The sequence below is a fragment of the Plasmodium relictum genome, assembly GCF_900005765.1.
Source record: "Plasmodium relictum strain SGS1 genome assembly, chromosome: 10".
Classification (NCBI taxonomy): domain Eukaryota; phylum Apicomplexa; class Aconoidasida; order Haemosporida; family Plasmodiidae; genus Plasmodium; species Plasmodium relictum.
The window spans coordinates 846,730-870,023 of record NC_041688.1 but is presented as its reverse complement, the minus strand read 5'-3'; the positions used below and the strand labels follow the sequence as shown (position 1 = coordinate 870,023).

General features: G+C 19.7%; 5 protein-coding genes across 5 annotated transcripts; 2 read left to right on the top strand and 3 right to left on the bottom strand.

The window, feature by feature from the left end:
- Window positions 1-129: 129 nt before the first annotated feature.
- Window positions 130-1,595, bottom strand: PRELSG_1023500 (SNAP protein (soluble N-ethylmaleimide-sensitive factor attachment protein), putative; the record flags this gene model as incomplete). Its single annotated transcript, XM_028677165.1, has 5 exons — window positions 130-498; window positions 569-647; window positions 754-931; window positions 1,037-1,159; window positions 1,448-1,595. 5 exons carry the CDS (start codon window positions 1,593-1,595, stop codon window positions 130-132), a joined length of 897 nt encoding a protein of 298 aa, XP_028533582.1.
- A 3,298-nt stretch (window positions 1,596-4,893) lies between these two features.
- On the top strand, window positions 4,894-9,246 carry PRELSG_1023400 (chromosome condensation protein, putative; the record flags this gene model as incomplete). The annotated part of the gene is made up of 1 exon (XM_028677164.1): window positions 4,894-9,246. The coding sequence occupies one exon, from the start codon at window positions 4,894-4,896 to the stop codon at window positions 9,244-9,246; it is 4,353 nt and encodes a 1,450-aa protein (XP_028533581.1).
- A 667-nt stretch (window positions 9,247-9,913) lies between these two features.
- Window positions 9,914-11,578, top strand: LRR2 (leucine-rich repeat protein, putative; the record flags this gene model as incomplete). Its single annotated transcript, XM_028677163.1, has 5 exons — window positions 9,914-9,986; window positions 10,099-10,270; window positions 10,578-10,740; window positions 10,836-11,277; window positions 11,382-11,578. 5 exons carry the CDS (start codon window positions 9,914-9,916, stop codon window positions 11,576-11,578), a joined length of 1,047 nt encoding a protein of 348 aa, XP_028533580.1.
- A 1,049-nt stretch (window positions 11,579-12,627) lies between these two features.
- Window positions 12,628-13,256, bottom strand: PRELSG_1023200 (conserved Plasmodium protein, unknown function; the record flags this gene model as incomplete). The annotated part of the gene is made up of 2 exons (XM_028677162.1): window positions 12,628-12,885; window positions 13,068-13,256. 2 exons carry the CDS (start codon window positions 13,254-13,256, stop codon window positions 12,628-12,630), a joined length of 447 nt encoding a protein of 148 aa, XP_028533579.1.
- Window positions 13,257-14,132: 876 nt separating this feature from the next.
- RNAPI (RNA polymerase I, putative) lies at window positions 14,133-22,473 on the bottom strand (the record flags this gene model as incomplete). Its single annotated transcript, XM_028677161.1, has 3 exons — window positions 14,133-14,227; window positions 14,516-14,632; window positions 14,847-22,473. The coding sequence occupies 3 exons, from the start codon at window positions 22,471-22,473 to the stop codon at window positions 14,133-14,135; spliced, it is 7,839 nt and encodes a 2,612-aa protein (XP_028533578.1).
- Window positions 22,474-23,294: the final 821 nt, after the last annotated feature.

Here is a 23,294-nt window from a genome sequence, read left to right as displayed (position 1 = left end):
CTATTTTTAAGGATGTACATCTTTTTTATTCTTTTTACTTTTTTTTTTTTTTTTGTATTTTTTAGTTTTTCCTTAACAGTACAATTTCCCTTTTTACTTTTAATTATTTTTGTCCGATTTTTGCAAAAATTAAGTTAAGTCTACATTACCATCCGCTGTTAATTCTACATTCGGATCTAAATTTAATTTTGATTTTATATTATAAAGAAAATGAACTTTCCAATTGTCTAATTTTGTTATACGATCATATTCATGAACTGTTTCCTCAAAATATTCTACATTTTGTTCAGTAACTGCTTCAATAATACTATCTAGGAACTTTTTCTCTCTTGAATTTAAAAAGCGAGGATCACTCATGCAATATTTATCTATTGAAATTTTAGCATTAACTAAATCACCTATTACAATATGTAATATTCCTGCTTTTATATAATAATCCCTTGCACCATATTGTAATAGTGTACTTTTTAATGCTTTTTCTGCTTCTTTTTCAAATATCTAAAATAAAATATATATATATATATATATGTGAATTATTATATATTATTTATATATCTTTTTTTTTTACAGATATAGCTTCTTCATATTCATGATTGTATTGAGAATTTAGCTCAGCATATTTTACAATACACTGAGTATAAACAGATCTAAAAAAAAAAAGGATATATTAAAAAATTGGATAATTAGATATTTAAAAAAAAATTTTTTTTCTTCATTTGTTTTTTCTCCTTTTTGTAATAGTTAAATTATTACTTTGAATATTCGTCCATTTCAAAATAATACGCGGCTTTTTTATAATATTTTGATGCATTAACATAATCACATAAATCTTCATAGATTTCTGCGACATTTTTCTCGCATTTACCGCAATTAGAGAATCGACCAAGAGCTGCATACAAATTAACTGCTTCTTCAATATATTTTATAGCTTCTAAAAAAATAAAGGCAAATTAATAGAATGTGAATAGTGTTAATGTTAAAATAACTTTATTTGAATAAGTAAAATCAAATTAATGATAATGGAAACATTACTAACCTATTTTATCATATTTTTTAGCTATATTTCCTGCTTCTAGATATGCATTAGCACAATAACTTGTTTCGTTATTTTTTTTGTGTAAATTTGCATTTTTTAAGATACAATTGCAGGCTTCCTTCCCTATAAGTGGAAATTTTATGAAATAACAAAAAAAAAAAAATAAAAATAAATATAATAAAATAATTAATCAAACAAATAAATATATATAAATAAGTAAATAAATAAATATATAAAAACATTTAATAAAACGTTATAAAATAAAAACACACATTATAATAAAATAGAAGTAAAATTTTTACATAATTATGCAAAAATTTCTTATAGTTAATATTAAACAATTCATGTTGTTACATTGAAGTATTAATATTAAAATACATTTTTATGTTTATTTATAAAAATTAGTTTAACATTTATGAGATAATTTATATTTATTAGCAGCCATATTGTAACAATTTATAATTTCATCAATATTATCATTTCCAAAAAAAGAAGCAAAAAAACCTTTCTTCTTTAACTGCTCGGCTTTTTTCTCTAGTTCTTTTGCTTCATTCTCCATTTTCAAAATTTAACATATACAATAAATATAAAAAAAAAAATTGATAATACTAATATTATCAAAAACAAATAACAAAAAGTTATATATATAGAAAATAAAATACTATCCTGATTATAACCTATCACCTATTTTTTTACCATATATATTTTCCTTATGTGTAATTTCTTTTTTTTTATATATACTACTATATATAAGTATTTTTTTTTTTTTCTGGTTTTTTTTTTTTGTTTGTTTCTCTATAAGTATATATTATTTTAATTTATTTAATTTTTTTTTTTTTTTATATTTTAAACTAACAATTTCCTTAAAAAGTAGTTATATTTTGCTTATTTTTTATAATTTTACTTTATTTTTTTTTTTTTTGTTTTTCACTTTTTTTTTTTTAATATTAAGAATATATACCATCATATGTTTGTTCTTTTCAAAATAAAGGCACCTTTATATTTCAAATAATTTCATTATGTGCGAAATTTATGCATGAATATTTTTTTCTGTATTTTTTTTTTTTATTAAAATAGTATGACTAAAATATATAGTATTATAATTATATTTTCTTTTGAAAAATATTCAAAATATATCTAATGAACTAAAAAAGTATAGTATAAAATATCTTAATTATATATTACAAACTAAATACATATACATAAATTTAGAACAATTTTCCTTATACGTTTTAAAATTAAAATATTGAAACCTTTCTCATTTTTTGAAGGATATCAAAAAAAAGAATAAAATAAAATAAAATCTCTAATTATTATATGAGAATTATGAATTGTTGAGCATAAATTATAATGTAACACATCCTGAGAAAATTTAAATCGTATTTTTCCTTATGTTTTTTATCAATTAATTTTTTTATTTTCAAATAAAAAATAAAATAGTTTTTACCGTTTATATTAGGAGATGCTAATAAAAAAAAAAAATGGCAATTGTAAAATTACAAAAAAAATATGGTATTTTTTTTACAAAACAAAACTCATTTTTCTCATTTAATTATTGAAAAATATTAATATTTTTGAGTCTTTTTTTTTTTTTGTTTTTTGGGGAAAATAGAATAATTTATTTAGGAATATTTATGAAATTATAATTAAAAAAAATTATTAAAAACATATTCTATTGTATCTTAGGAAAATATATTAGAAAAAGAAAAAAGGAGTAAAATAGAAAAATAAAATAAAATAATTATGATAAAAATTTTTGAATTTTTGTACATCAGGATTAGTATCTGTAACAATATATATATATATATATATATATATATATATATATATATATTTAATAAAAACTATAAAAATTAGTTTGAATAAATATAGCATTATGCAATTTTTATAACTTCATAGGGAGATATTCATTTTTTATAAATGGATAATTCAAAAATAAACTATTTAAGAAAAAAAATGATGATATTGTTTTTTACTCATTATTTCTTTATGCAATTTTTTTTTTTTTTTTATTTATGTATACACCTCTAATGTTTTTAGATTTGTTTTAAATTTCTAAATTCTATTACATTTTTGTTTTTTTCATTTTATTATATGCTTATACCACTATTTTTTCATTTGTGTTATTTTTTGATACGGTAAATTTTATTTTCTCATATTTTAATATTCCATTAAAAAAAAGGTAAAATATAAAAAAAGTGCATAAAGAAAAATTGAGTATCATTTTACTATTAGAAAAAATATGATTAAAAAAGTATATTAGGAAATATACTTTCATTATACTTTTAATATGAATATTTTATATAATTAAAAAGTTTATTTATTGTTTTTTTTACTTTTTAACTTGTATAAAAAGAAAAATTACTTTTAATTCTTTTAGGTTTACTCATACACATATCTTTATTTTTCACTTTCAAATAATTTTTGATATTCTTTCTCATATTATCATAAAATAAAATATAAATCGAAGAATGAAAACATATATCTTATAGAATTTCATAAAAATTATAAGTATTGTTATTAAGATAAAATTTAAATGCCAATTGTATTATTTTGATATCAAAGAACCAGAAAATATATTTAAATACAAATTGAATAATGAAAAAAAAATAAAGATAATTAGGATGAAAATATTTAAATAAAAAAAAAATTAGACATAAAATTATTGGAAAATTGTTTATTTATTTATTTTATTTTTTTTTTAATATGATTCTGGGTTTCAAGTAAATAAATTAGACGTTTAAAATACTGCTAGTTAATTTGAAAAATACAAAAAAAATATGTATATAAAAAATTTTGAAATTCATGAGAAATGTTATTTTTTTTTTTTTATAAATATACAATACTTTTATGTATTTTTAAGTTATAATAAAAATTTGGAACTATATTATCTATTTGAATCTTCTTTTTTTTTTTATTTATTAACCCTTTCGTAATCTTTAAAAACTTAACCCTTTATATAAAATAAATGATATAAAATTTAAATGTACCATTAGATATATTTTTCATAAAAAAAGAAAAAAAAAAATTTATTAAAAAATTAATAATTATTAAAAACAAAACTATTAATATACAATATATTAAATTAATTTTTTTTAATTATTTGATTTTTTTTTATTTTTTTTAATTTAAAAAATATTTAAAATATTAACTTAAATATGAATAAAATCTTGCATATTTGTTTTTTTTTTTTAAGTTTTCAGATGTAAATAAAAATAAAAAATATATTAGAAAAGGAAACTGGTAAGAACATTTAAGAAATTAGGAGACAATAAAATACAAAAGGATAATATAAAAAATTTACATATATTAATGCATATGTTTTTAAGTTTTACCAGAAAAAGAGAACTATATTTTAGTTATTTTATATAAAAAATTAAAGAAAATACTATTTAAAAATATGAGTATGCTTATATATATATATATATATATATATATATATATATATAGATAAAAGGTGCACACAAAAAATTATAATGAAGAAAATATAAATAAATATAAAAATATTTCTATTTGTAAATATGTAGAAAATAATACAAATGGGAAATTTTTGATTAACAAAAAAAAAAAAAAAAAATAATAATAATAATAAACAAATAAATAAAAAAAAAAAAAATAAAAGTATAATGCAATTATAATGATTTAAAAAATATAATAAATTATTTAAAAGTTCTATAATACATTTAAAAAAAAAAAAAAAAAAATTAGATTAATAAGCCAATGTATTTATTTTAGAATTATTATAAAATATTTAAAAAGAAGGTGTTTAGCATATTAGACAAGTACACATAAATTTTTTTTAATTAAAAAAGTATATATTAACAAATGTATGTATTTTAAAAAAAAAAATAACAAAAATGAAAGATGATAGAAAATTAAATGAAAATATTTATATAAATGAAGAGCAAAAAGACGACTTAAAAATATTAAGTATTTTAAATACAGAAGAGAAAGAAAATGAATTATGTAAAATAGAAAAAAAAGGAGAAAATGAAAACGTTTTAAGTATTGATAACATAAAAAAATGTAGTAAAAGAATAATAATTGAAAAATTAGTTTTAGAAAATTTTAAAAGTTATTCAGGTATAAAAATAATCGGTCCATTTTATAAAAAGTTTAGTTGTATAGTTGGACCTAATGGTAGCGGTAAAAGTAATATAATTGACGCTATGCTTTTTGTATTTGGTCGTAGAGCAAAAAAGATAAGACAAAATAAATTGAGTGATCTTATACATAATTCGAAATATTCAATGAATAATAATTATACAAAAGTATCAATTTATTTTAAAACTATTAATGAAGATGACGACGATGAATATGAAAAAGAAATAGATTATGAAAATACTTATGATAACGAAAAAAATTACGATAATTTCATTATTAGTAGGGAAGCTACAATAGATAATCAATCAAAATATAGAATAAATGACAAAGTAGTTAATCAAAAAGAAGTTGTTGATTTATTATATAAAAAAGGAATAGATTTAAATAATAATCGATTCTTGATTTTACAAGGAGAAGTAGAGCAAATTGCTCAAATGAATCCAAAAGGTAATAAACATGAAGAAGGCCTATTAGAATATTTAGAAGACATCATAGGAACAAATATATATATTGAAAAAATTAATGAAAATTTTGAAAAATTAGAAAAAAGTGAAGAAATTTACCATGAGAAAGTAAACAGACTAAAACATGTATATAATGAATTAAAAGAGTTGTCATCCCCAAAAAAAGAAGCAAAATATTATATTTGTTTACAAAAATATACATACAAACTTTATGTTATTATTTATAAAAAAGACCAATATGAATCACGTAAAGTTATACATAATAAAGAAAAGGAACTTCAAAGTTATATTGAAAAAAGAGATAATCATAATAATGAATACAAGAACTTATTAGAAGAAAGAAAAAACATGAATATTGCATTGAGCAATTTAGAAAATGAAGAAGAAGATATCATAAGAAAAAAAAATAAAGCGGATAATGAATTTAAAAAGTTAACAACTGAAGATGAAAATATAAAAAAAGAATTATTAGTTATAGTAGAAAAAATGCAAAATTTATACGTTAAGAGAGAAGAATTAAAAGAAAAAAAAATTCCCCAATATAAAAAAATTATTGAAGAGAAACAAAAAATATTGAGTGAAATAAAAAAAAACAAATTACCAAAATTAGAAAAAGAATTAGAAATATGTGAGGAAGAATTAGAAAAATATAATGAAGAAATAAAACACGAAACAGATAAAATTAATACAATATATTCTAATGAAGAAAAGAAATTAGCCCCTTTACAAAATAGTTATGATATATTAATAAAAAGTATTTCAGAATGCACTAATAAATGTAATATTATTGAAAAAAAGCAAAAGGAATATTTATCACATATTGAAAATTTAAAATATCTACAAAGTAAAATATTAAATGAACTAAAAGAAAAGGATATCCAATCAAAACATATGATAAAGTTAGATGAAGAAAAAAAAAAAGTATTAAAAGAAAAACAAAATGATTTAAATCAATTAGAAAAAAATATAGAAAAATTAAATGATAAGTTAATACAAGAAAACGTAAAATATGAAAGTATAAAAAAAGAAGTAATAACAGATAAAACTAAAAGCAAATTGCACGAATTTATATATAATTTAAAAAAAACGAAAATTAAAGGAATACATGGAATGCTAGGTGATTTAGGATATATTGATAAAAAATACGAAAAAGCTTTTATTATTGCAGGTAATAATTGCTCCGATTTCATTGTCGTAGAGAATCCAAATGATGCTGTTATGTTATTTGAAGAAGTTAGAAAAGAAAATTTAGGTAGAGTAAATGTATTATCCTTATCAATATTAGAAAAAAATTTATTGAACGTCATGATAAAAAATGAAGAAAATTATAAGCCTATACTGCCAAATGTGCATAGGTTAATTGATTTTATTAAATTTAAAAATGAGAAATACAAAATTTGTTTTTATTTTGCTTTAAAAGAAACATTATTAGCTAATAATCTAGATGAAGCTCATGTAATTGGCTATTCTCATAAAAGAAGAGTTGTAACATTAGGCGGAGAATTAATAGAAAATGACGGTAGGATATGTGGAGGAGGTATAGATAAATATTTAAAAGGGAATACTAGCGGCATTAAGACTAGTGAATATGATGAAAATGATTTATTAACTTCAGAAAAAATTATTAAAGAATTAAATAAAAATTTAGAAGAAAAAAGAAAACAAAAAAATATTTTAGTAAGTGATATTAAAGATTTAAATATTTTCATTGAAGACAATGAATGTAAATTAGAAATAGCAAAAAAAAGAATAGATAACTATAAAAAACAGTTAAAAGATATTGATGATCAATTACAAAACTCGGAAACCCCTGAATTGACTAAAGAGGAAGAAAAGGAATTAAAATCACTAAAAGAATTAATAGAAGAAAAAAATAATGAAAAAAGTAAAATAGAAATTGTTCTTAAAGCTCAAGAAAATAAAGTAAAAAAGTATCATGAAGAATTACAAAATGTTGGAGGAGAAAAAAAAAAACATTTAAGAAGTAAATATATAAATTCAGAAAGACAATTAAATATATTAAAAGATGAAATAGAAAAACATAATAATGAAGAAGTAAATGCTTTAGCAAATTTAGAAAAAAGTGATAAAGATATTGTAAAATTCACCGAGGAAATTGAAGAATATGAAGCAAATGAAAAAGAATTAGAAAATGAATTAAAAAATATTGAAACAAAAGGATGTGAGGTATATGAAGAAATTGAAAAGTTGACTCAAAATTTAAATGAATTACAAATAAAAATTGAAGAAAATCAAAAAAAAAAGCAGCAAATAGATGAAAGCATATCTAAAAAGGATTTAGAAAACGTTGACATTTTATATAAAATTGAGCATATTGAAAAGGAAATTGAGCAACTTAAAACAAAAAATAAACATTATGAATTAAAAATAAACGAATACATGGAATTAATTAAAGAATCAGATAAAATTATCCAAGAAAACTTAATATGTGATATAAGAAGAAATGAGTTACTAAAAAAAAAAAAAAAAAAAAAGGAAGAAAAAGGTGAGAACAAAGGGGAAACTAAAGAAAATGAAGAGGAAAAAGACAGAGATAGTGAAAAAGATGACGAAGAAGAAGAAGATGAAGAAGATGAAGAGGATGAAGAAGAAGAAGATGAAGAAGATGAAGAGGATGAAGAAGAAGATGAAGAGGATGAAGAAGAAGAAGATGAAGAGGATGAAGAAGATGAAGAAAATAAAGAGGATGATAATATTAACAGTAATAAGAATGAAAACAATGGGGAAGATTATAAAGTTCTATGCGATATCAATAGTGAACACAGCAAAAAAAGGAAATTAAGTGATAATAATAGTTCAAAGATCTCGAAAGAAAAAAAAAAAAAAAAAAAAAAATTGGAAGATGATGATGAGTTAAGAGCATTAGAAGATATTTTTTGTGATAACAAAGAATTTAATGAAATAGAAAATGAATACGATAATATTAATTTAGGAGATGAAGAATTAGAATTATTAAATAAAAAAGATATAGAATCAAAACTTGAAAATAAATTACATATACTAGAAAAGAAAGCTCCCAACTTAAAAATTTTTCAGGACTATAATTTAAAGTTATATGACTATAAAAAAAGAAGAAAAGATGTAAACAAGGCAAAAAAAGAAAAAGATAAGATTAAAAAAGTCTACGATACTTTATGCAATAAAAGAAGAGAAGAATTTTTAAAAGCATTTAATATTATATCAGTCAAATTAAAAGAGATGTATCAAATGATAGCAATAGGTGGTGATGCTGAATTAGAAATAATCGATTCCTCAGAAATTTTCAATGAAGGTATTTTATTTTCAGTCAGACCTCCGAAAAAAAGTTGGAAACATATACAGAATTTATCAGGGGGAGAAAAAACATTAAGTTCATTAGCTCTAGTTTTTGCTCTTCATTATTTTAAACCAAATCCCATTTATTTTATGGATGAAATTGATGCAGCTCTTGATTTTAAAAATGTTTCTATCATTTCTCATTACATAAAAACAAAAACTAGTGATGCTCAATTTATTGTAATTTCATTAAGAAATCAAATGTTTGAATTATGTGATAGAATGATAGGAATTTACAAAACAAATGACATAACCAAATGTATAACCCTCAACCCAAATAAATTTCAAGAAGAAAAGAAATATTAGTTAATTTTTTTTTTCAATAAAAACACATGAAAATATATTATATATATATATTTCCAAAAAAACATATAAAAAAAAAAAAAAATTAGTAAATAAATAAATATATGCACACAAAAAGAGAAATACTAGCAAAAAAAAAAAAAAAAAAATTTTGGCAATTCATATTTTTAAATTTTTAGTGAGGAAAAATGTAAGAAAATATTTGAATATATGCAAGCCGTTTTTTTTATTAATTTAATTTTTTTTTTTTAATAAATCTCTTTTTTTTATAGAAAATTTACTAACTGATTTGTCTAACTTTTAAAAGTTAATGAATTTTTTTATATTTTCCCTTTTCTTTCCTTATTTTATGAATCTATGATAATTATATATCTATTAATAAATATTTTTTATTCTATAAATAATTTTCTCTTTTCTATTTTTTTTTTATTAATTGTTATTATAAAATTATATAATAGTTTAAAATAGAATTATCATGTATATAAATAAAAAAAAAAAAGGCATAAATATATATATATATATATATTCACATATTGATATTACTAAAAATTTGTATGTTCATTTTTTTTTTTAAGTAAAATTCTATATAAAAATTTATTATATTCATTTTATATATTACAATTATTCATATTAGAAAAAAAAAAATTAATAATACGTTAAATATAATAAAATGGAAGAAGAAAATATAATTCTAGATGACAAAAAGATAATGAGTTACGAAGTTATTAAAAAAATATGTAGAGGTTCAAATTCTTGTTATTTATTATAATTTCATAAAAATTATAAAGAATTTAAAATTAGTTAATATGTATATATATATATATATATATAAATATTTTTTTTTTAATTTTGTAGAAAATAATTTATATGAAACTGATGAACTGAATGATGTTATGTATTTACATATGAAAGGGTTTCACAATATAGATGGATTATCAACATTTAAAAATTTAAAATGTTTATATATTAATAATAATTGTATAAAAAAAATAGAAAATTTAAATGAGCTAACAAATTTAAAAGCACTGTATAAAAAGAAAAATAATATATTAAAACATAAATGCATTAGTATTCTTATTATAATTATTTAGCAGTTATTTAAATTAATGAATTTTAATATAATAATACAAAACTAAAAGAACTAGTAGTAATAATCATTACAGTTATAATTGAATAAATTAGTAGTGATATATATATACCTTAATTTTCGTTGTATTATTTATAAAAATAATAGTAGTAATATACAAATAATAATGTATTAATTTATATATATATACATTTATATTTATATTTTTATAAGTTTATTAACTTTTATTGATTCATATCAAATTCAGATATTTACAAAACAATGACATAAGCATTTTAGAAAATATTGAATGCAGCTCCTTAGTAATTTTAAATTTGTCTAATAATAAAATAAAAGAAATTAAAAATTTAAAGCATTTAAAGTTGTTACAAACATTAAATATATCTAATAATTTAATTGAAAATATAAAAGTAATACTAAGTTTTCCTTTTAAAATGTCTTTTTATATTTTTTTTTTTTTCTTTTTTTGAATATTTTAAAAAATATTTTTTTGCTTTTTTTTAAGGATATAGAAGAAGTTGCTAAACTTGAAAGTCTATCTCATTTAGACATTTCCAATAATAATTTAAATTTCAATAATAAATGTGAAGCATCAAGCATAAAAGATTATGAAAATTTCATTGATAGTTCTAATGAAGAAAAAATAAATTTAAACGAAATAAAAAAAGAATTTACGATGAAACCTATAGATAATGAAAGTATGAAATGCAATGATTTTTTATGTTTTTATAAAATTTTTGATGAAGAACTAAGTTTAAATGAAAATTCAGAATTAATAAAGTATCATCAAAAAATAGAAGAAATGGATTCATTAACCAAAAAAAACTTTCTCTTTTTATGCGAATTTATTATATTAATGAAAAAAATAAAAAAATTGAAAACTTTGTTTATAAAAAACAACCCATTCACAAATGAAATTAAACATGTTTCAAAATACTTGATTGCAAGTATAAATTAACTTTATTAAATATATAACTCTAAATAATGAAAAAAAAAATTTACTTAATAATATACATGTATATATATACATATGTGCTCTTTTTATATGTAGATATCCCACGTTTAGTGTTTCTTGATGACAAAAAAATTAAAAAAGAAGATATATATTTGGCACAAATATTTTTAAAAAAAGGTGTAAAAGAAGAAAATGAACTTAAAAAAATATTCGAAAAAAAAAAAATGGACAAATATAAAAATTTAACGGAAAAATTTCACTCTTTCTTATTAAAAAAAAGTGAAAAAGTGTAAAATAGAAAAGTTTATTTTTTTATAAATTATAATTCTATGAACAGAATTTATAATCTTAAATATTTTTAAGATAAAAAAAAAATTTTTATAAGACATAATTTTAAATATATAAAAGTATACAATAAATTCAAATTCAATTATTGTTTTTAAATAATAACAAAGTAATTTATACTTTTAAAAGATTATTAAGTTTCAAAAAAAAAAAAAAAATAGAAGAGAAATATAAATGGCAATTATAATTATTTAAAGTAAATAAAAAAAAAATAATAATAATAAAATAAATAAACAAAATTATAAAAAAAAATAATTGGAATGATATAATACAAGTATATGAAACAATTAGGAACAAATAGAAAATATATATAAATGCACAATTATTTTAATTATTCCAGTATTATCACATAGAATACAAATATATATTTTTATTATCCAATATACTATTATTTTTCTATAATAAAGATATCACTGTTTTTATTCTTTTCTATAATGAAAATTCAGAACAAAAAAAAAGTAGGAAATATATAGGGAAAAAACATTTTTTATTAATGGTTTAGAAAAAAAAAGCTTTTTAACATTTTTTTATTTTTTTATTTTTTCTAAGATTAGCAATTTTCTTTTTATCTCGATAAATGAATATATAAATTATAACGAAATAAAATAAATGTCTATTTATTAGTTTATTATTTTAATGAATGTTTTTAAAATAATTGCGGAAAATAGTAATAATATGAAAAATCTTATAAAGAATATCATAAGGTATATTTAACAATTAGTATACAAAAAAAAAATAAAATAAAATAAACAAGTAAAAAGATAAATAGAACTTTTTTGAGTAAATAAGTTCAATATGGTGAAAAATATTTTTTAAAAAAATTTGCTTTAAAAATATTGAGATTTTAGTATCCAAATATCACCTTTTAAGAAATAAATTTAGAGATAGAAATTGGTATATGGAAGTAAAAAAAAAAATTAAAATGATACACATTAAAATTCACAATATTTAAAAATTAAAAAAAAATTTCAATTTCAATTTCTATTTTGTTTTTGTCTTATTTAACTAATCCAGCTCCTATTCCCTTATCAGTGAAAAATCCTTGTTCTTTCATTTTATTAATTTTGTCAATGTATTCGTTTTTAATTTGTATTTCTCGTTCATCTTCAACGTCTTGTTTGTCTTCCACACTTGAATCTGATAGTTTTTGCTTTTTTTCTTCTAAATCATTTTTTTTTATTTTTTTTTTCTTTGGCTCTGATTTTCCTAATATTTTTGATTTCCTTATTTTTTTCTCCTTCTGTAAAGCCAACACCTAAGCATAAAAGAAAAAAAAAAAAATAAATTTAACAAATTATCTCTATAGAAGTAAAGAACAAAAAAAAAAACTATTAAAAAAAAAAAAGATGAAAATTGATAAATAAGAAATATAAAAGAATTATTATAGGCCACATAATTTTCATTTACTTTAAAAAAAAATTTTGACAATTTTTTAACCTGTTCTAAAAATGATCCATCATTCTTGAATTTATTATACATCTTAGGATCTATATAATTTTTGTTATTTTTATTTTTAGTATCATCATCATTTAAATCATTTTGATTATCCCTTATTAATTCTTTTTCTTTATCATTTGATATTTTTTTTTCCTTATTTTCTTTATAAACTTCATCTCTTTCACTCATTTCGCTTTATGATTTTTTTATTACCAATTCTTTATCTTAAAAAAAAAAGTTTATCTTTTTTTTAATTTCGAATTTTTATTTTATTTTTATTCTAATTAAAATATATATTATATTCCTTTTTTTTTAATTTGAATTTACATTTTTTTTTTTTTTTTGCGTCTATTAGTTTTTCTCTTGAGTTATTCTTTTTAAATTTCCAATACTGTTGTTAATATATATGCATATAATGTATACAATATAGATGTTTTTATTTAAAATTTTTTCAAAATTACATAAAATATATATATAAAATTATAAGTATTAAAAAATATCATATAAAAAACAAAAAAATTGATAACTGCAAAATTATGTATTATAAAAAAAGTAAATTTAAGGTACAAATATATTATTATTAATACATAAAAATATAATGTATTAATAAAATAACATAAATAAGTTTTTATTATTTATATCTGAAATTTTATTTTTATTTCTTCATGTTTTAAAAATGCATATTTTTAGCATATTTTTTCTAATGAATTAAAATTGATATTTTTGATTTAAGTGCAAAATTTCTATGAATGAAACAAAATATTTATACATATATATTCAAATTTTAATACTAATATCTTATTTCAATTAATATTATTTTTTTATTAGTTTTACTGTTTTAAAAAAATTATTAAGAAAAATATTTTTTGTTAATTATGCATTTTATAAAGAGAATTAATTTTATTTAAATATTAAAAAAAAAAAGTTTTTTTATATTTATAATTATAAAAATATTGTTGAGTATATATATATATATAAAATAAAATAGTAATAAAAATAAAGTAAAATAAAATAATTAAACCTCAATTTTTTTTTTTTTTTTTATATTAAGTTAAAAAAATACATTTACTTTCCTACGCATGTTATAACATCAGCTAGGTTGGTACCAACTTTTATATGTTTTCCAAAAAATAAACTACTTGATGCTGTTGATAAGTAATCTATAGAAAAGGAAAAAATAATCATAAATATGAGGGAAAAAAATTATAAATTAAAAAAAAAGATTTACATGAATGAAAAAAAATGTAAAAAGAAACTTAGATATATACATAAATAAAAAAAACGTATGTATAAAAAAATTTATTACGTGATGTTTTAATATTAGATTTTAAAAATAACATATATATATATATATATATATATATATATATATATATATATATATATATATATATATATAATTTTTATAAAGAATATATACAAAAAATGAATTTCATTTTTCTTCTTACCAATTGATTTATGTACACATCCCTGTATTAAAAAATTTGTTGCGCATTCAAAACTCATTTTATGAAGAACATTTCGAAAATTCCCCATTCCATGTCTATTAAATGCTTTTAAATCGCCTTTAAAAAAATAATATAAAAAAAAGTTATACAGAAAAAATGAAAATAAAATGGATATTATATATATAAAAAAAAAAAAAAAAAAATATAATAAATAAATATATTTATATATAAAAATTTATGAAATATAAATTACATTTGTATAAAAATATATACATATATATAATACAATATATTTCTTCCTTTTCTTTTTTTCTTTTTTTTTCTTTTTTACCTGTATGAGTCATAAAATCACTTATAAAAGATAAATGCCTAAAATCAATTTGAATACCATATGCATCGAAAACTTTTTTCAATTCTTTCGTTATACATAATCTTCCTGCTTCAATTCCATATGTTTTTACTATTGCATAAATATCATTACAGTATAATTTTGTTTTATCAATATATTTATCTTTAATATTATATAATTTATAAATGTTTTTTCCTTCTATTTGTAATTCATATTCTGAACCACTATGAGTTATGTCTTTTCCTTTTAGAATTTTTGGATTATTTAAATCCTTTACTTTATATAATGTTTCTTTTGAAATTTCTAATTTTAAGTAACTTAAAAAATCAATGGAATATGGGAAAAAATTAATATCCCATTCAATTTCAAATTTCAGAGTCCAGGTTATGGGAGAGAAACTTATCTTTTTTACAAAACGAAGTAAACTACTTTTTATCTTATCAATAATATTTTTAACATATTTCTGTTCATTCTTTTTTTCACTATTTTCTTCATCTTCATCACTTTCGGAATCAACTAAATTAATATTATTTTTAAAGTCATATAAAAAATTTTCAAAAGATTTTGCAAAATTTTCTTGTTTTTGTTTTTGTTTTTGTTTTTGTTTCTCTTCTTCTTCACCTTCCTCTTTTTTTTCCTCTTCTATATCTTCTTCATCTACCCTTTTTGTTGGAGTAGATATCGTTGAAGATACTGGCGATGAAACTGTCGTCGATGCTGTTATTGTTGATGTTTTAATTTTTTCTTTTGCTTTTTTTTTATTTTTATCTAATATATTTTCTTTATGATGAAGATTTTCACCACACAATTTACCTTTTCTATTGCTAGAGTCATCTGATTCTATTGATACGTGATGTGTAACACTAGCTTCTGAAGAAAAATAATTCACAGTACCTGCTACATTGGAAGATTCTGATAATTTTGACTCATTACTAGAATTTCTATTAGTAAAATAACTGTTTTCATGTAAGTTAATACTTTCACCATTTTTTTCATTCTTATTTTTATCCAATTTAGTATATTTACTGTTTTTTAATTTGGATACATCCTTCTCGTCCCCGTATATATCATTAGTATTTACTGTGTTACCTTCTTCCTTTATATGTTGATCTTCCTCTTCTTCATCATCGTTGTATTCATCTTTCTCATTTTCAATTTTGATTTTATCTTCATCAATGTCATCTTCATCTTTTTCATTTTCAACTTCACTTTCACTCAAATCCTCATCATATTCCTTTTCATCTTCTTCTTTTTCTTCTTCTGATTCTGTTTCTCCTTCCTCTTTTTCAGCTTCTGATTCAGTTTCTACTTCTTTATTTATTCCTTTATAAATACTTACTTCTTTTTCAGACATATCATTATCTTCTATATCTGACTGATCATTAAATGTTTTATTTTTTTTATCTTCATAAAAAAAATCATCTTTATTACTATTATATGCATTCTTATTCTGTAATTGACGGTTTCTATAATTTTCATTTAATTCATTTTCATTGCCATTTTGTTTATTACCTGATTTGTTCTGTTCATCTTCATTTGCCATATATTTCAATTTCGCATTTATTTGACCTTCATCATCCTTATATTCATATTTTTCTACATTAAAATTAAATTCTTCAACCAATTTTTTGCTAATAAAATCATATAACTCATCATAGTATTCATGATTAAATGAGCTTATGTTGTTAATGTTATGAAATACGAGACTTTCTTGAATTTTATTAAGAACAGAAGTAAGAATAGCGCTTATAACTTTATGAAGAATAAAAGGAATAGTTATTTGTTTGTATATCTTACAAAAATGATTAAGATTTTCAAATTGGATAATAATTTCATAATTCCATTCTTTTTTACAATCAAAATTTAAGTTAACATTTTTAAGAACATTCATTATTTTAGCTACCTGTACATTTGCATCAATATTACTATTAATTTTTTCCTCATCAAATTCAGATCCATTAATGTAATGCACATTGTTTTTGTTTTCTTTTAAAATCAATTTTCTCTCTACTCCAATACCATATATAACATCACTTAATAAAATACTTTTATAACTGTTTAATATCTTATCAGCAATGTTGGTAATATACATTTTCATTTTATTAATATCATTGGTTTTTAAGTCTATTTTAATTGGTACATATATCATTGGTTTTGATGTTAATTTTGAAGTAAGAAAAATTTCTTTTAATCTTGGAATACCCATAGTAACATTTTCTGTTCCTGCCAAATGAAAAGTATTAAGAGTCATTTGAGTGGCAGGTTCTCCAAAAGATTGAGCAACTAAAATTCCAATAGATTCACCAGGATTACATAAAGAATTAAAATATTTCGATTTCAAAAGCAATGTAGATAATGTATCAAAATTTTTCGGTAAATGACGATAATTAGGAAAATTAAAATTATTGAAAAAAATCGTATTTAATTTTTTTTGAAATGTATCAGAAACACTTCCAATATAAGTATATGGATTATAATGGCAAATTAACGGTTCTTCATCTTTCCATTTTCTTTTATGGCTCTTAAATATTTCTTCATTATTTAATATTTTCCCATGCATATTATTATTTAAATATTTGCTAAATGACAAATTATAATTATAAAGCAAATCATTTGATGAATCTAAGTAAGCTGTTTTTGATGGATCTATACCATCTTCTCCATATAAAAATTGAATAATTGAATTATCTTCATTTCTTACTGTTCCATCATAATGTAAAATAACCGATTCCATGCATTTTATTAAACACCTTTGAATATAACCAGATTTTGCTGTTTTTACTGCTGTATCTATTAATCCTTCTCTTCCTGACATACAATGAAAAAAATATTCTTGAGGTCTTAACCCTTCAAGAAAACAATCGGTAATTAGTCCACATGACCTAGCACCATAATCATATCTATGAAAGCTTGGAAGTGTTCTTCCTGATTTCATTCTCGGAACTCTTTTTCCTTCTAAATATTGTTGATCTAATATTCCACATATCATAGAATAATTGACTTTACTTCCTTTGGCACCAGTAAATATCATATTACTAAAACCATTATTTAAAAATTTATTAATCAAGTTTTTCATATTTATCAAATGGTCAGTACTAGATGATACTCTACATAAATATGGTTGAAATAAAGAATCAATTAAAGTATCAAAATCATATCTATTTAAAGAAAAAAAATTATTTATTAGGTATTCCATTTTATAAAAAATATCTTTCATATCATAAAATTTAAAATAACCATCTTCCTCATCTTCTTTAATATTAACATAATCTTCAAAATATTGATATTTACCGTTATATGATAAATTACGAATGTCATCATTCAATAGAAAAGAAGGAAAACTTGATATTAAGCAATTTTTTATTATTTTTTCATCATGAAGATTCATCTCCTTTGCATTTAATTCATAATCATTATTATTACTAATATTATCATCATCATGAGTAATTTCTTTTTTTGCATTAGTATCAACCTGCTTTTTGTAACCTTTTTTATATATACTCTCATAAAAATTAATAAATTTCTTTAATTTGTATTCGTCCTTTTCTTTTTTTATATCATCTTTATTTAATGATATAGAACAATCTTCTTTGAAATAAATATTATTTATTACATTCTTTATTATTTCTTCGTTGCTTATGTCATAATTAAAGTCATGTAAATAATTTACCAATGATGGAAAATATTTCATTATATTTTTATTTTGAAACAACTCAAATATTATATAAATTTTTAGTCTTTTATTACATTTTGCTTCTTTTAAAAAAACAAGAATTTTCTCGATAATTTTCATAATTTTTTTTCCTGTAATTGTGGGATTGTTAAAAAAGGAAGGTTCTTTAATAGAATTATATAATTTGTGTATTACATTACCTAAAAATAAAGAATCTTTCGTTTCATCCTCTTTACAACTATATATAGGATCTTTATTATTTATATATTTTTCATATAAAGTAAAGTATTTTTTAAATGCATAATCACTAAAAGATGGAATAATTTCTCTTCTTTTTTTATCATTTAAGTTACTATTATTTTCATTATTTATGGAAAATATATCCTTTTCTTCAATTATTTTTTGTGTACAAATATCTTCAATTTCTTTATTTAATAAAGCGATAAAATATTTTTCCTCTTTTATATCAATGCATTTTTCTTTTATTATATTATATGCAACCCCATTATTGTTTTTTTTTAATTCCATTTCTTCTTCCTTTTTCATGTTTCCGACACTTTTATAATCACTTATCCTGCTTTGAATATTATTTTTCTTTTCTGTATAGCTCTCTTCTTTTTTTTCTTCAAATTGATTTATAATTTCCTCTTTTTTCTTATATGAATCATACATTTTTTTAATAATTATGTCATTTTCTTTATTGTTACAGTTCATTTTTCTCTTCGCATAAGAATTCATATCATTAATATCAGCATTTAGAGATTTTGCAATGGAATGAGCAAACAGGTTTTGTAAATAAAATCCAGTGAAAGAAATCCTTTTTTTTATTAGGGATTTTTCTCTTTTAGCATCCTCATTTAAAATAAAATCATAAAGACTTAAACTGGATCCACGAATTTGTAGAAAATTTATAAACAAACGGCCAAAACAATCCAACAATACACCAGCAGTTTTTGATCCAAATAACTCAAAACATAAATGAATAAGACTATTTGAACTTGCACCAAAATGGAATTTGTCAAGAATACCTTGTAATAATTCGGAATTTTTGATAATAACTTCAAATTCTTTATCAGGATCAAAAGACCACAACTCCGCTGACGTTTTTGACTTTGATGTATAATTTATTCCTTTATAGTTTTTCATAAATTCATTATCATTATTTTTATTAAAAGTTTGTATAGCTACTTTATCAATTATAGTTTTTAAAATACTTGTTATTAATTGCTTACCTGTCCATAATTTTTTTGGAAAGAGTATTGCTGGTTCATCAGTAATTATGCTAAAATTAGTTTGATTTAGAATATTTGCATAGGGATCCAAATAATTGTAATTATTTATTTTTAAATTATTACCATTGAAAGAGTTGAAATTTTGTTTATTATCGCATGGTGTGTTTTGATTAATATCATCTATTTTTCCTATATTATTTTTTTTTTTTTTGAAGAAAAATGAATTTTTCTGAGAAATTAAACAATTTAAAGAGCATTGTAGTAAATTACAATATTCATCATAATTCAAAAATGTCTCTAAGGAAGTAAGATGCAAACCTCCTAAAATAAAATCTTGTGCTAACCCTCTTAGTGGAGATCCATCTTTAAAACTCGTAAATAAAAAATCACAGTTCATTAAATGGCTAGCTTCTGCTCTTGCCAATGGAGTTTGAAGCAAATGTAAATTCATTTCGTCACCATCAAAATCTGCATTATATGAATTACAATTAACATAATTTAATCGGAAAATTTTTTCTTTTTCAAAAATTTTTATATAATGAGCCATTATGGAAAATTTATGTAAAGTAGGTTGCCTATTCATTATAACTATATCTCCATCACGTGCATGTCTATGAACAATATAACAATTTTCACTTCTAAAATTAATGTTATCTAACTGCTTTAATAATTTTAATCTTTGCTCATAAAGGTGAGATAGTTTAAATACCCTTCCTTTGGAATCTTTATAACTAATTGCACCTGGATATATATGTGGTCCATTTTCTATTAACTTTTTTATATATTCTAAATTATGCTCCGTCACATATTCATCAACAGTTAATACCTTAGCAAATTCTAAAGGCATTCCAATTTGATTAGTCTCAATAAAAGTGTCAGGTGAAATAACAGTCCTAGCACAATGATTTACTCTCTTCCCCATTATGTTTTTTCTTAAAATACCTTCTTTTTTATCTAAAATTTCTCTTATACCAATATTTGTCATAGTTCGATTATTTAATTTATCCGCAAGATTACTATCATAAAAAGTATTTACTCCAGTTTGTAAACTACTAAAGAGAATATTTATATATGTGCTTTTGTTATTATACACTAATGAGTAACATTTTAAAAACTCCATTTTTGTAATTTCAGTATCATCGTCCATTATGTTATTATTTAATTTATATCTCATTTTCAATGAAAATAAAGAAAACATTTCTTTATATAAAGTTAATTCTTTTTTATTATGTTCTAATAAATTATCAAAATCTACTTCTTTTTTCGCATTTATACATAAGTTTAAAAAATTATTAATCTTACATAAAGTGCCAGCCATTTTTGTTCTTTTATGCATACCTCTATATCTACTTCTAAATCTGTTTGCACTTATTCCCATATCATATAAAAAAAATATTTTATAACCATCTCTTCTTGTAAATGGATACAATAATTCAATAACTTCTTTATTATTTTTTACAAATATTTTTTTCAGTATATCTATTACCTGAAAACTAAATAAGCGAATAGTGCACTTTTCTTTTATATTTTGCTTCTTGTAGTTATTAAGCATTTCTGAAAATGTGACATTATTTTTATCCAAATTATTATTATTGTTATTCAAAGAATGTTCAACAGATGAATCTGAATTCATTTCTTCATTAAATGAATAATCCTTTAATTTATTGGTATCTTCTTCATCTATATCCATAAAATGCTCATTGCTATTTATTTTTTTTTTTTTTTCTCCATTATCATTTTCACAATTTAATTCATCATATTCATTTACATCAAAATTGTCTTCATCTTTTTTTTTCATTTTTGGAAAATATTTTTTAAAAAATGAGTTTTTCGTATAAATTCCTACAAAATTTATTGTGTCTCTTTTTTGTGACATTTTTGCTGATATGTTTCTTTGAAATTTACAAAAACAGCACTTGCTACTTTTTTTCATATGAATTTTTATTGTTTTGCTTAATATAAGATATTCCTCATAATTATAATTTGATTGATAAGCTAGTTTATTTGCATCAAACTTATATTTTCTAATTTTTTCTTTTAATTTGTCTTTTTTCATATTATCCATTTCTGATAATTCTTCTGAATAATCTTTTTCTTCTTTTTTCAAAGTTAATTTATCATTATTGTTATCACTAAAATTATCTTCTACATCATTCTCATCATCATCACTAATGGATTCGACTATATCTTCTAAAGAAATATCCGAATCTTTACATATTTTTTTATACAACTTTTCTATTTCATCTATTAAAAGCTCATAATCACAGTTTTCTTTGTAAATAAGTTTATTAGTACTTTCTATTTCATTCATTGTTTTTAATTGAAAAACGTGTTTTAATAAAAATATAACATCTTCAGAACAACAAAAGTTATAGCAATTATAACAAACCAAATTTAATAGTTCTTGCAATTCCTTATAAAATAAAGGATTAAATAAAGGCAATATAAATTCAATATGGCCTATGTGACCAAAACAATTTTCATGCCTTTCAAAACAAACAGAACATATTTGTTTATTATCAATTGTTCCATACCTAGGGTCATAGTAGAGTTTTGTTGTTACTCCACTTTTTTGTACTTTTTCAAACTCATAATGTTCATTTTCATATTTCCCAAGAGAAATTCTTTTTAATTCATCACTATTTAATACATCTAATTCTGCGCTTTTTATTTCAACACATCTTGCACTATTTATATCATACATCTTAAAAAGAAACACATTAAAATATATAATAATATATTATTTTATTTTTATCTTTTTTTTTTTTTTTTCTTCCAACTATATTTTACTGTTTCATCTTGGCAATTTCTTTATTTTTTCATAAATTAAAAAATATAAATATAAATATATATATATATATATATATATATATATATATATATATATATTCAACAAAATGTGAGAGAATATATATTATAGAATTATATTACTTAATATATTACAAATAAAATATAAAATTAAAAAATAGATCTTGTAGCAAATATAATATTCTTAATATTTATAAAATTAATAAAAAAAAATAAACATAAAAATAAAACAATGAAAAAATTAATCATATAAATAAAATAATATTTTTTTTATCAAAATAAAATCGATAAATTAAAAAAAATTATATATTATTAATATAATGTATAATAAACAAATTTGAATCTATGAATGAATATTGTTGTAATTATATATAAAATATAAAAAAAAAAAAAAAAAAAAACTAAAATAGCATAAAACAAAATCCAATTTAATTAATAAAATACAATACTTTATATAGTGAGATTATAAATTTAAAAGCAATTCGAAGATAATGAAAAAAAATAAATATTAAAATTATTCATTAAATTTTTTTTTTTTCCTTAACAGCTCTTAAAAAACTTCTACAATTATTTTATATATATAAAAGAATTTTTAAATTAAAATATATTTTAGTTTTATAATTTATATTTTTTTTTTTTTTTTTTTTCATAATTCATAAACTCATTCCTATAAAATTTTAAGGTTGCATTTTTTCACTAATCAAAAAAAGAAGTGTT